The sequence below is a fragment of the Leishmania major genome, chromosome 32 (assembly GCF_000002725.2).
Source record: "Leishmania major strain Friedlin complete genome, chromosome 32".
Lineage (NCBI taxonomy): Eukaryota > Euglenozoa > Kinetoplastea > Trypanosomatida > Trypanosomatidae > Leishmania > Leishmania major.
The window spans coordinates 1,183,346-1,195,002 of NC_007273.2; the positions used below are offsets into that span (position 1 = coordinate 1,183,346).

General features: G+C 56.5%; 3 protein-coding genes across 3 annotated transcripts; all 3 read left to right on the plus strand.

Moving 5' to 3' along the window:
- Positions 1 to 275: 275 nt before the first annotated feature.
- On the plus strand, positions 276 to 2,903 carry LMJF_32_3010 (conserved hypothetical protein; the record flags this gene model as incomplete). Its single annotated transcript, XM_001685575.1, has 1 exon — positions 276 to 2,903. The coding sequence occupies one exon, from the start codon at positions 276 to 278 to the stop codon at positions 2,901 to 2,903; it is 2,628 nt and encodes an 875-aa protein (XP_001685627.1).
- Positions 2,904 to 5,362: 2,459 nt separating this feature from the next.
- LMJF_32_3020 (conserved hypothetical protein) lies at positions 5,363 to 7,726 on the plus strand (the record flags this gene model as incomplete). The annotated part of the gene is made up of 1 exon (XM_001685576.1): positions 5,363 to 7,726. One exon carries the CDS (start codon positions 5,363 to 5,365, stop codon positions 7,724 to 7,726), a length of 2,364 nt encoding a protein of 787 aa, XP_001685628.1.
- Positions 7,727 to 8,416: 690 nt separating this feature from the next.
- LMJF_32_3030 (putative chaperone protein DNAj) lies at positions 8,417 to 9,406 on the plus strand (the record flags this gene model as incomplete). Its single annotated transcript, XM_001685577.1, has 1 exon — positions 8,417 to 9,406. One exon carries the CDS (start codon positions 8,417 to 8,419, stop codon positions 9,404 to 9,406), a length of 990 nt encoding a protein of 329 aa, XP_001685629.1.
- Positions 9,407 to 11,657: the final 2,251 nt, after the last annotated feature.

An 11,657-nucleotide genomic window follows, 5' to 3' on the forward strand; every position in this document is an offset into this window, starting at 1 on the left:
CAGTCTCCCTCCCCCTCCCCCCATACACGCGCGCACTGTCTGAGATTCACGAAGAAATAACGAGGGCCTTCGCATTTCCTCTCCCTCTTCTGTTTTCCATCTTTTAAAGCGACAACGTCTGCGCAAGCGCTTTTTTTCTTCTGCCCCACCTCTTCTGTATTATCATCAGCAAGAAGGCAGCACAAAGACACACCTTGACGCATTGCTGCCTCTTCTGTTTTTGTCGATCCGTCTCGGTGTGCGAGCTCATTGCCAGGCGCTTGTTGTAACCGAAGATGTCGACTCGCAACGGCCGACGTGGCATGGGCCCATTCGGCGCCAACAAGCCGAGCGGCGTGCGGATGAACCGCAAGAACCTCCGCAGCGTGCGTGAGATGACCCTGGACCACTACGATGCCGAGTACATGTATCTGCGCGAAAACGAGCTTATAAGCTTTGACTGTGACGTGAAGATGGAGCAGCTTCTCGTACTTGATCTGTCCATCAACGAGATCACCGGCGCGGTCGACTTCCTGAAGCGCACGCCCCATCTTCACCACCTCTACATGACCGGAAACAAGATCGACACCCTCGCCGGGATTTCCAACTTTGCCGCCATCGAGACGCTCTGCCTCAGCGACAACGCTATCAGCTCGTTTGCAGGTCTTGAGAACTTGCCGAACCTGCGCGTGCTCTCGCTGAACTTCAACAACATCACGAGCTTCGAAAGTTACCCGACCTTGCCTAACCTGCACACACTTAACCTGGTGGGCAACCCCATCACGGATGCCCCCAACTACCGTTCGATGGCTATCGCGGTCAACGGGCTGAACCTCATCTCCGTGGACGGAAACCCGGTGCAGGTCGAGGAGCGCGCTGAGGCGGATAAGTACAAGGGCAAGGTCGTCCACTGCGTGCGCGAGGGCTTCACGGTTGAGGGCGAGAACCCGGAGAAGGCCGCTGGTGCCTTCATGGTTAAGATGCAGCGCAACCGTCAGGACGCCAAGTACCTGCAGCTGTGCTCCATCAACCTCGCTCCTGTTTCGGAGGAGGTCGGCGACATCATGGAGGGCAGCCCAGTGGCGCTGTCGCTGTGCATGCAGGATGTGCGTCCGTACGCGCAGCGCACCACGGAAGTTTTCCAGTCCAGCTACCTGTACCCTGTCATCTTCAAGGTGTCCGGCGAGGCCTCGGAGGTGTTCGTGGTGGGGTCCATGAACAACTGGACGGAGCCGATAAGCCTCGAGCGGTGCGTTGAAGGCGACGAGGTGTACTTCCACACAACCCTGTACCTCCCCGCGGGCGACTACGAATACCGCTACATCGTGGACGGTGTGGAGAAGGTGTCTGAAGCAAACAGCATGCCCTCCAAGTACAAGCAGGGCTTCTGCAACATCTACAAGGTGGCGGAGCTGGAGCCGCAGGAGGAGGATCAGGACACAATCCTCTACATCCGTTGGATGCGCAGCTCCCCGAGCGGCTCGTATGAGGTGATTGAGGACGAACACACCCTCACTTACACACCGACGGCGGCGGACATCAATTGCTGCCTGCGCGTTGAGGTGCTGGCCTACGTGAACGGTGAATTCTCCTTCCTCTACTTTGACATCTCGACGCCGACGAAGCCGGCCCCGCCACAGTGCCCACGTCTCGAGGTAACCGGGGTGGCGGTGGAGGGTGGTCTGCTGACGGCAGAGGCAGATTACTTCGGCGGCATCGAGGGCAACTCGTCTCTCGTGTGGTACCGCATCTCGCCAAGCGGCGATGAGGTGGCTGTGGACGTCATGGACCCGTGGGCGGGCTACGAGTTGACTCGCCACGATATCGGGTGCCGCATCCGTGCCGAGTTTACACCTGTCCGCAACGACTGGGCTGCCGGCGAGCCCAAGTCCGTGACGACGAACCCTGTGATCGCCTGCTCCCCGGAGTGCCGCACCATCAAGATCATCGGCAATCTGGCCCAGGGCAGCCAGCTGGATGTGGATGTCGAGTACAAAGGCGGTGAGGAGGGCAAGAGCTTCTACCAGTGGCTGCGCAAGGCGAACAGCAAGAGCGATTACACACCCATCTCTGGGGCCAACGGCACCAAGTACGTAGTGAAACCGGAGGACGTGGGCCAGTACCTGGCCGTAGAGTACACTCCGGTCAATGCGGAGGGCGTCGTCGGTGAGACATGCCGCTGCGTCTTGAACAACCCGATCGACGCTGCCGTGCCCAGCGTGAGCCACCTCACCATTGTTGGTGAGCTCATGGAGCAGCACACTCTGACCCTCAAATATGACTACACAGGCGGCCAGAGCGGCACGCACATGATCCAATGGTACCGCCGTGACAAGAAGCGAAGCCACATGACAAAGATCGGGTCGCCGAACAGCAACTTTGTGACTCTGACCAACAAGGATGTGGGGTGCTCGATCGAGGTCTCGCTCACGCCGGTGCGCCGCGATGGCGTAACTGGTAAGGTTGTGACGGCAAAGCGTGCCGGTACCGTGGAGCCGTGCGCGCCGGAGGTGAAGCTGCTCAACATTGTGGGGGATCCGGTCGTGGGCAAGGAACTCCAGCTTCAGGTGGAGTACTGCGGCGGGACGGAAGGTGAGTCGATCGTAAAGTGGGAGGTTGAAAATCCCCGAACCGAGGAGTTCAACGTCGTCGCTGCAAATGCGAGGGCCTACACGGTGAAGAGGGCGGACGCGAACAAGATGCTCAAGGTGACCTACACTCCCGTGCGCAGTGACGGCGACCAGGGCGCCCCCAAGACGCGCATGGTGCAGGTGAAGGGACAGAGAGACACGTCAGCGGCAGTGGCGCCTCGGGCGGCTGCTTTACCGACTATATCAATGTCCTTGACGTCGTCGACGCAGATGTCGCTCACGTCATCCGAGGAGTCGAGCACGAGTATCTCGCTTCATGAAGTCTCCCCCTAGCTGGCGCAGCCGAGGGGCGATGGTGACATTTGTACCGAGGCGAAGACGCATAACTCGGACGCGGACATTCACGCGTACACAGAAATGCTTGAGTCGGTGGGATGACCTGTATCGACGTCCACGTCCAGCTGCACTTGTTGAGCCCACCACTGCCGCATGCATGACCATCGCGGTGGTGTGTATCGAAAACACAGGTAGTGCAAGGCTACACTTCTTTGCTAGTCGCATCTGTGTGTGCGTATGTGTTTGTGTGCGTTTGCGTGTGAGAAAGCAGATAGGGGTGCAGCCTGGTGCTTCTACGCTCGTGGCAGGCCCCTTAACGGCTTTATTTTTCGAAAGGCCGAGGAAAGACGTTTCCCCCGCTCTCTGCATGCACTAGCGCGGTAGTGTAGCGCTAGACAAGCACAGTGAGATGTGTTGTATGTCGGACTGCACGAGCGAGCAACGATGGTCGAATGCCTCGACCACTTTTTTTTTCGTTATCGCTCCGGTAGGTTCTGACGGCACCACCCTGCGTTCCCCTACCTCTCTCCCTCCCCCTGCATTTGTTGATGAGGGATGCAAGCGTTGGGTTGGCAACATTGCACTTTTTGCCCTCTCTTGCATGTGGCTACACATTTTTTTGTACTTGCTCTCTCCCTGTATCGCTGATACGGAAGCTCCGCTTTCACGTATCGACTCTTCTCTTGAGACAAAAGGCGAACAAAGCCGTAAACTGCAGGAAAACGAAAAAGGCGCACTGTATGGACAGGCTTTGTCGTTTTTACGTGTTCTGTACTTTTTTTGTGTATCCTTTACGTCTCTCGCCTGTACTGTCTCCTCGTGGGTTCTTTCGTTATTTGCCTTTGTGTCTTGATGTACTTTTTTTTTTGCGTTTTTAACGTTCGACCTTCCCCTTCTCTTTCTCCTCTCCCTTATTTTTTTCTCTGGTCCGTTGTTGGCTGTGACGCAGTGAACCGGTTGTGCTTGATTTACGTGATGGCTTGCAACGGAGGATCCGCCGTGTTATACATATACTATATATATATATATGTTCAAACTGCGGTGAAAAAAGAGGCGTTTTTTTGCTTCTGTTTCCCTCACCCTCCGTCAAGCTCAGTGAGTCACGCTGGTGGGCGTCGCTTTGCTTGCCTATGTAATGGTTTCTCGCTCTCCACATGCCTAGGTGTGAATGGACGCACCCGCATACGCTTTCGATTGAGGGAATGCACGTGTTTCTTCCTGTACCCTCCCCCTCTCCACAGGGCCGAAAAGGGAAAAAGAACTTGATCGGTGAAGATAATGGCTGACTAGGTCTTGTGTGCGTGTTATCAAGGACCCGCAGGAGGATAGAAACCCAAGGGTCTTGTGCCAGCTGTGAGTCGTCTTTGATGGGCAGCGATGACAAGCGACACTCTCGGCGTCTATAAATTCTGTGTATCCCGCCATTGGGATCGGGTGCGTACATGTCGCCGTTTCATTTTTCTTTTCTTTCTCGAACCCTACCGTGTGACATCTCTCCCAGCTCCAGCCAGCATGAGACAAAAGGGGATAGGAACGTGAGGTACCACAGGTGGCTGCAAGGGTGCGCAGATGTATCGCTCCATCCTTCTATGTGCAACAATCCAGTGGCCAAGCGCTCCTCATTGACCTCTGAAAGCTGACGTATGTCTTCAAGCACTGCCCATATGAATGTGTCTGTGTGTGACTGTATTGTTTTTATTGCCTCGTCTCTCTCGCCGTTGATGTTCGTGGGAAGGTATTTTGTCTTTTGTTGTTTTTTCGTGACTATAGATAGGATTTGTTTCTGTATGGGCTATGTGCCAGAAAAAAAATGATCAAGGACAGGAAACAAGTACTGCAGCAGTTCAGCAGGGGCACCTGGAGTCACTCGGACCCGCTTCTCCACTGTTCCCCGCGGCGTGCCTTCTTTAAAAGTCTATACGGGAGGCCGTTGTGGACTTTGTTTTGGGCCTGACCATGCTGCCGTGGGATGGGGCTCAGAAGGGCTGCCAACGATTGCTTTTGTGTTGTCTGAAGAGATATTTCTCTATGAGCAGCTACGTGGCGCTTGCTTCTTCCATGAACACACACGCACGTGAGGTAGTCGGCGCTTCCTCTTATTTCAGGCTTCTTGTGCCATATCGTTGATTCTCCCCATCACCTCCCACCTTCCTTTTGTTGCGGTTATCGGAATGGGTGCAGCAATCCATCAGCTGACGTGCCGTGAGACTGTCGCACGTTGCCTTTCGCCCACGATCGTGCGAAAGCCTTCCGTTATGGGTGCAGAGACGAGGTGAGGGGGCTGATTGTTCTTACCCTCTCGGTGCTGGACCACAGTCGCTTGGTGAGTCGAAGACGTCAGCTGCTACGCACTCACGCACAGAGGCATACCCACCACGGCACTCACTTCAGCAATCAAGGATTGTGGGCGCTGCAACCTTTTCTCTGTGCATACGCTTTCTGCCGTTTTCTTTTGCATGTCTTTTGCTACTTCTATTACCTGTGTCCTTTTCTACATGCTGCAACTCTCTCTGCTTCTTCGTGGTGCTCTGTGCATTTCGTATCGCGCACTGAAAAGCGCCGCAGCCGCCCCTGTCGCCGCAGCGGGGGTGTCAGCCGCTAGCTCGAGATTAGGCGGAGCATGGGAGGGTAGTATCGAGCGCGCTGAGGCTCTCGAGAACCTCAGCAACGAGGTGTTTGGCCGAGGAAACAGACATTTGAAAAATGTGGAAACGCTGACGGCTCTCCCGGAAGGTCTGCACTCCTTCCCAGAAGTGTGCTTCATTGGGAAGCCAGGGTGCGGCAAGTCGAGCCTTATCTCGTGTCTTTTGCATAATCACCGGCTGGGCAAAGCCGGGGCAACTGCCGGCACTACGCGACTTCTGCAATTTTTCAATGTGGGCGACGCGCTTCTCTTGGTGGATACACCAGGCTACGGTGGCTGGCGAGGTCGTGAGGTGGGACAGCGTCTAGCAGAGCAGGCCAACGCGTTTTCGATTCTGTTCCGCTACCTGGCCTTGCGCAACGGGAGTAATCTCAAGCGAGTATACTGGCTCATGGAGTCCTCGGCGCCGACGCCAGTGTCCTTCCAACCGCGTGACGAGGAGCTTCTAACTTTTCTCTCCCGGGAGCGCATTCCTTTTAGTGTCGTGCTCACCAAGATCGACCGCCACTGGCGCCACTACGCCGAGCAGCAGCGGACGGCTGACCGAGTAGGAAACGATGGCTTCGTACACCCAAGGCACAGAAGACCAGAAACACACGATCAGGGCTTTTTTACGCGCACGAGCCTGCCTCAAGACGGTGTGGCACGCAATATGCAGGAGGTGTATGAGTTTCTAGGCACCGATCAAGTACCAATTCTCGGCGTAAGTGCCAACCGCCTACAACCAAACCGTTCGCGCAATCTGGAGCTGCTGCAGCACGACATCGTTCACTACTGCACGCAAGACCTGCTGCACTCAGAGGAGCTCTCTTTTCGCAACATGCACAAGCTGAGCTACGCACCACCGACGGCTGATCGTATTCATGAGATTCAGCTGCGATACCCAGTGGAGTCGTTCGTTGTTCCCGAGAACAACAACATGTCATTGGCACGCATGGTGGAGCACCACGAGGAGATGAAAGCACGATTTTGCGAAAACAACGTATGTGCGCGGCGCCTCTCCGCCAAAGATGTGGCGGCGTGCCATCTAGAGAGCGTCGCAAAGCTGAAGGCGGCCTGTAAACACGATACTGCAGAACGAGAGCGCGCGGAAAAGGTGCGTCCCACCGCGACCTATCTCTTCGAATCTACCTTGGCTGCCGCTGTAACGTCGCTGCCGCTGCCAGGCGATGTCGCAGGCCTGTTGCGCGCCAGCGAAGCGCAGGGCACCGCTACTGCATCGGTAAGCCGTGTAGGGGGCCTTCCTGAGCGATGGAAGGAATGCGATGACCACAATGCCGAGGCGTGCGCGGCTGACGTGTGCGCTAGCCGGCGCTTCCGCGTGCGGCCGCTCCTCGTAGGCGAGAGGCAGACGAGCCGAGACTCCTTGGGGGATATACTGGAGCGTGCGCTCGATGAGGAGGAGCCGAGGCAGGACTTTGCAGGTAGCATCGTGGACAAAGGCGAAAAGACCGCCAACGCAGCGTCGCCTCCACACTGTGCACACGCGGAAACCACCTCATCGTCTCATACGTTGAATCCGGTGCCAGACGAGGCTCCGGTACCGCAGCCGTACCGCGTTGACGCTGTGCTCCTGCAGGAGCAGCCTCTCGAAGCACTTCCGCTGCCCGCGATGCTCGACCCAGATGCTCACTACGTCACGGCCATTGATGGAACGCCGATCCCGCGAAGCATGATTTCCGTGTCCGTGGAGCAGCTGGCTGTGAGCAAGGACGATGAGCTTGCCCATTTCGCCACCAAGTCTGGCGCTGGCGCGTACGAAGAGCTAATTGTGGCTGACCAAGAGAAGAGTAATGCGGGGGCCGATCTCTTCATGGAGACGAGTGATGTAGCGCATCTTCCTGAGGAGGTGCAGACACAGTTGGAGGAGGCTTGTGCGCGTCTCACTCGCTCTGCAGCGCGCAAGCAGAAGGAGCGATTCCTTACAAAGTATGTGGAGCGGAAGCGAAAGGAGCGATCGATCTACATGCAGGCGGAGGGGTACATGTGCCCGTGGCTAGGGAGGTCTGAGGGTCGGAGCGTGGTGCAGGGTTTCGCTGGCTCGTGCGGCACCGGAAAAGGCGGGGCTGTCATGCGTGACCTCAAGCAGAAGGGGTTCGGTGGTAAGAGCTACTCTGCGCGGACCATGAAGAACAGAGGCCGCGCCACGAAAAAGACCGGGTTTTGGGCCGCGTAGGGTGTACACACTTGTGGACGTGTGTGTGCTTGTGTGCAGTGTCGGTACAGCGCCTTTCTGTTGGCCTCTCTTGCCTAGATTTTCAGACCATCGGCTGTGTCGCCGCGGCCGGCTTTGTTCACGGAGCCGAGAAAGAAAGAGTTCAAGGCGGTAAAATACGCGTGTGTATCCCCAGTGCAGTGAGCACCGGCTATAGCAACTAGAAGACCGCGAGTGGAGCTGAGCATTTCATGAGGGCTTGCCGTGATAGTCCTTTGCCACCAGAGAAGCGAATATGTCGGCTCAGCGCGCTGCTGCTGCTGACTACCGTCTTGAAGTGCGATACCCTCCTACAAACGAAAGGCCTCTGTCTCATGTGCACCTCACTTTCCATCTCCGCCTCTTTCTCCTTGTCTCCTTTCGCCTCTGCCGTTGCGCCTCGCATGTTGAAACGACTGATCTTCAGCAGACGTGCGTTCGCACCTTGTGGGTTCGTTTCAAAGTACCGAAAGCCCCAAGGTGCGCTCCGCTGCGCCCCCTCCCTTCCCTTTTTTTCCTCGATCCACCCTATGCGACACCGCTTTGCGGTCCACAGATATTCAACCCCTTCAACACGCGTTTGCTATTTTACCTCACAGTGCTTCCGTAGTGGCTCAGCAGCACATTGTTTCTCTTCCTCATTCCTTGTTGCCCAAGAGGACAGCCCATTAGATGAGCGACGTCAGCATTTATGCACTCAGAGGCACGTCTGCCCTTTATGAGGTGCTCGGTGTCTCGCGGAACGCCACGCAGCGCGAGATTCGCCAGGGCTACTACAGGCTTGCGGTGCTCTACCACCCCGACAAAAACCCAGAAGGGTCGGATATCTTCAAAGAGGTTTGCTTTGCCCATGGAATTCTCTCTGACCCAGAGCAGCGCGCCTTGTACGACAGCGGTACGCTGCGTGCCGAGCTCGAGTCGAGGGCGCGCGCCTGCGACCCTTCCATGGACCCAGGTGTGGAACTGAGCCCAGAGGACCTGCGTGTTTTTGTGGACCGCGTGCGACAGACTCAGGAGGCCAATCGACAGGTGCAGTCTACCTTTGAGCTGAGGCGCGAGGAGGAGATGAAGCGAAGGGCAGAGTTTGATGCCAAGAACCCGTCCTTTAAGGCGGAGTATGAGCAAGCGCGCCACCTGCGACAGCACGGCTGCAGAGGCTCCACTTCTGCAGCTCATGCACGTGCTTCCGCCACTGCAGACTTATCGAAGACAGTACCACCCAAGGTGCGTACTTCCGCCGAGGTTCTGGCTGAGCTGCAGCGGGAGGAGGAAGAGCGCCTCTATGGAAATCCCGGAATCGGCTCAGTCGACTCAAGCAGCAGCAAAAGAGCGGAGAGCGACGGCCTCTCTACAAAGCATCACATGATGTCGCACTATCGCGCCACTCACAGAGAAGCTAGCGGAGCCGAAAGTCTTAGCAACTCCTACAGCGGCGGCAGCACCGCAGCCACCGTGCGCCGCCGCCAACTAGAAACCACACGCTTGCCGTTTGTCAGGGCGCACTGCGAGACGCCTCAATACAGCGAAACGATTAGTGCGACGGTGCAGGCGTATGCAAACTATGACTACCTCACTTTCGTTGAAGGGGGTAGTATGGATCACGGGGAACTGGAGGGGGCGATCATGGCCGATGCCTTGGGCAACTACGACCGACACCACTGACGCTCACCGCAGTGCACCTTTGCTTTGAGGGAACAAGAAAGGACAGGCAGGACGTGGGTAAGAGACTCGATAAACAGCTATTTTTCGTTTCCTCTCCTTTCTCTCAAACTGTGATGACGGGAGGGCGGCATCTCGGTGCGCGGCATCAAGGCCCAGCAGCACCCGCTCGGTGGGGAGGCCTGGCGGCCCCCGTACACATGCCGGCGCCGAGCCACCCCTCATAGTCACAGAGCCAGGCGCCTACGACGTAGGGGGGTCAGAGCGGCTTATCGCTAATGATGTCGGCGGTGGGGTGCTGGATGGCGCTGTGTTGGGGAGAGATCCGCCACTGTGCGCACGCCCGTGCCGTGCGTATGCTGGGCGGGGTGTCAGCGTGACTCGAACGTGTCCCACCCGGCCCTCGCACTGCCTGCTGGTGTGGGAAAGCTTGGGCAACCTCGGGCGATGCATCGCGTGGCGGTCAGCATGGCTGGGGGCGGCGGTGAGGCGACATGCGGGGCGGGGGGCGGGGGGTGTTGGGGGGCGGAGACGCTGCCCGCATGCCTGAGCTGGCGCATTGCTGCGGCGCGCGTGCACGGCTGCTTCGCAGCGCGCGATGGGTCTCTGACGGGGCGGGCGGGGCGGTGCCTAACGTATGTGATGCGCCGACGTGGACACGGCGAGGGAAAGCTCTTTTCTTGGAGTACAAGTCTTTACTGCTACGCCGACGGCGCTCATTCTTACTGGGACGCTGTACAGCGATTCAGCCTTTTCTTTGCGTTTGCACTTTCTTTTTTCCCTGTATATGCCGTCACACTGAGCTCTCCAGCACTCGGACGCACAAAGGCACATCGTATGTACGCTGCCGCCATGTACGTACTGGAACAAATGCGCCTCAACATTGTAGTAAGAAAATGGAACCGCAAAGGAGTCGGGAGCGGATGTAGAGGCGCGCGCGCACGTGCTGAGGCAGCTCTCTCTGCGCGTGCTCAATCAAGTGCGACGATGTGTTTCTCTCTGCGGGTTGCGGAAACGGCTCCCTTTTCTTTCAGCTGCGTTGCAGGAGTGTCTTAGAGCGCTCTGCCCCTTTCCACCTCGACGCACATGTAATGTATATTATCGCCGTCGTGGTGGAACAGAGAGCTTAGCACACAAACAACTGCCACGTGCTAATGCAATTCCCAGATGGGAGCAATCGAATGAACAAAGGGAAAAACCTTCGGCCCCAAGGCCGCCCATGGGTTACACGTGGGTTTTCGGTGTAGTGTTGTTTTGTGCAGTGTGCATGATAGCACGAACGCATCGTCTTGTGCATGCTCACGCTTTGACTGGGCCGTCGCCGGTAATTGCAGCCGGCGAGCAACGGGCAGAGAAAGCTAAGCGAGTAGAGAACGAAATCAACTTGTTCATCGTTCTCGTTACGCACAGCGTATCTCAGGCATGCTCTTCCTCTATCCTTCTCCGTCATCCAGATTACTCGACACCTTTCCTTCGCTCGATGCCCTTGTTTTCTACCTGTTGTTCTTGCCGTGTTTTTCTTCCTTGATGGCGCCAGTTTGTGTCTCTCCTCTTAGACCGTCACCACCGCCACACATCTGTTTTCGTTTTCTTTGGTGTCCCCCTCTCTTTTTTTTGTTAGTGCGCAGAGAAAGGAGAGAAATACATCGCACACACACACACACACACACACGCACACACACACACACACACACACACACACACACACACAGCAAGCATCAGCGAGAGAGTCGAAGAGGGGAAACGAAGAGCAGAAACGGAAAAGCTCGAGGTCGAAGGTAGTGCATCTTTTTCCCCCTCTTCTCTACCGTTTTCTGACTGTCAGTTGTTTCGCTGTCCTCTTTCTCTTTCCTCCTCGCTCTTACGGCTCTCTATGATCGGGTATCCTTCGCACACCTTCGTTTTTATTCTCTTCTGTCACTCTCGTCGTGATCCACTTCTGTTTTCTCTCGTTTTCTTCGCTTTCTACTGCATCTTTCACTACAAAGTCTTCTTCTGCCGGATCTAGGCGAAGGCACTCAAGAGCTCCCTCCCTTTTCTCTCTTTTCAAGCAGAGCGTACTGACGCAAAGAGCGAAACCTCAGCCGAACGGTAATCCACCACCAGGCGTGACAATAGGAGTAGTGGCTCTTGGAGTTTTTTCCTTTACCCCTCTCTCTCTCTCTCTGTTCTCTGCTTTCGCACTCCCCGTTGGCTCTCACCAATCATCACCTTCCCCCTCCCATCAGTCCCACCACAACAGCTCTTTCCCTCC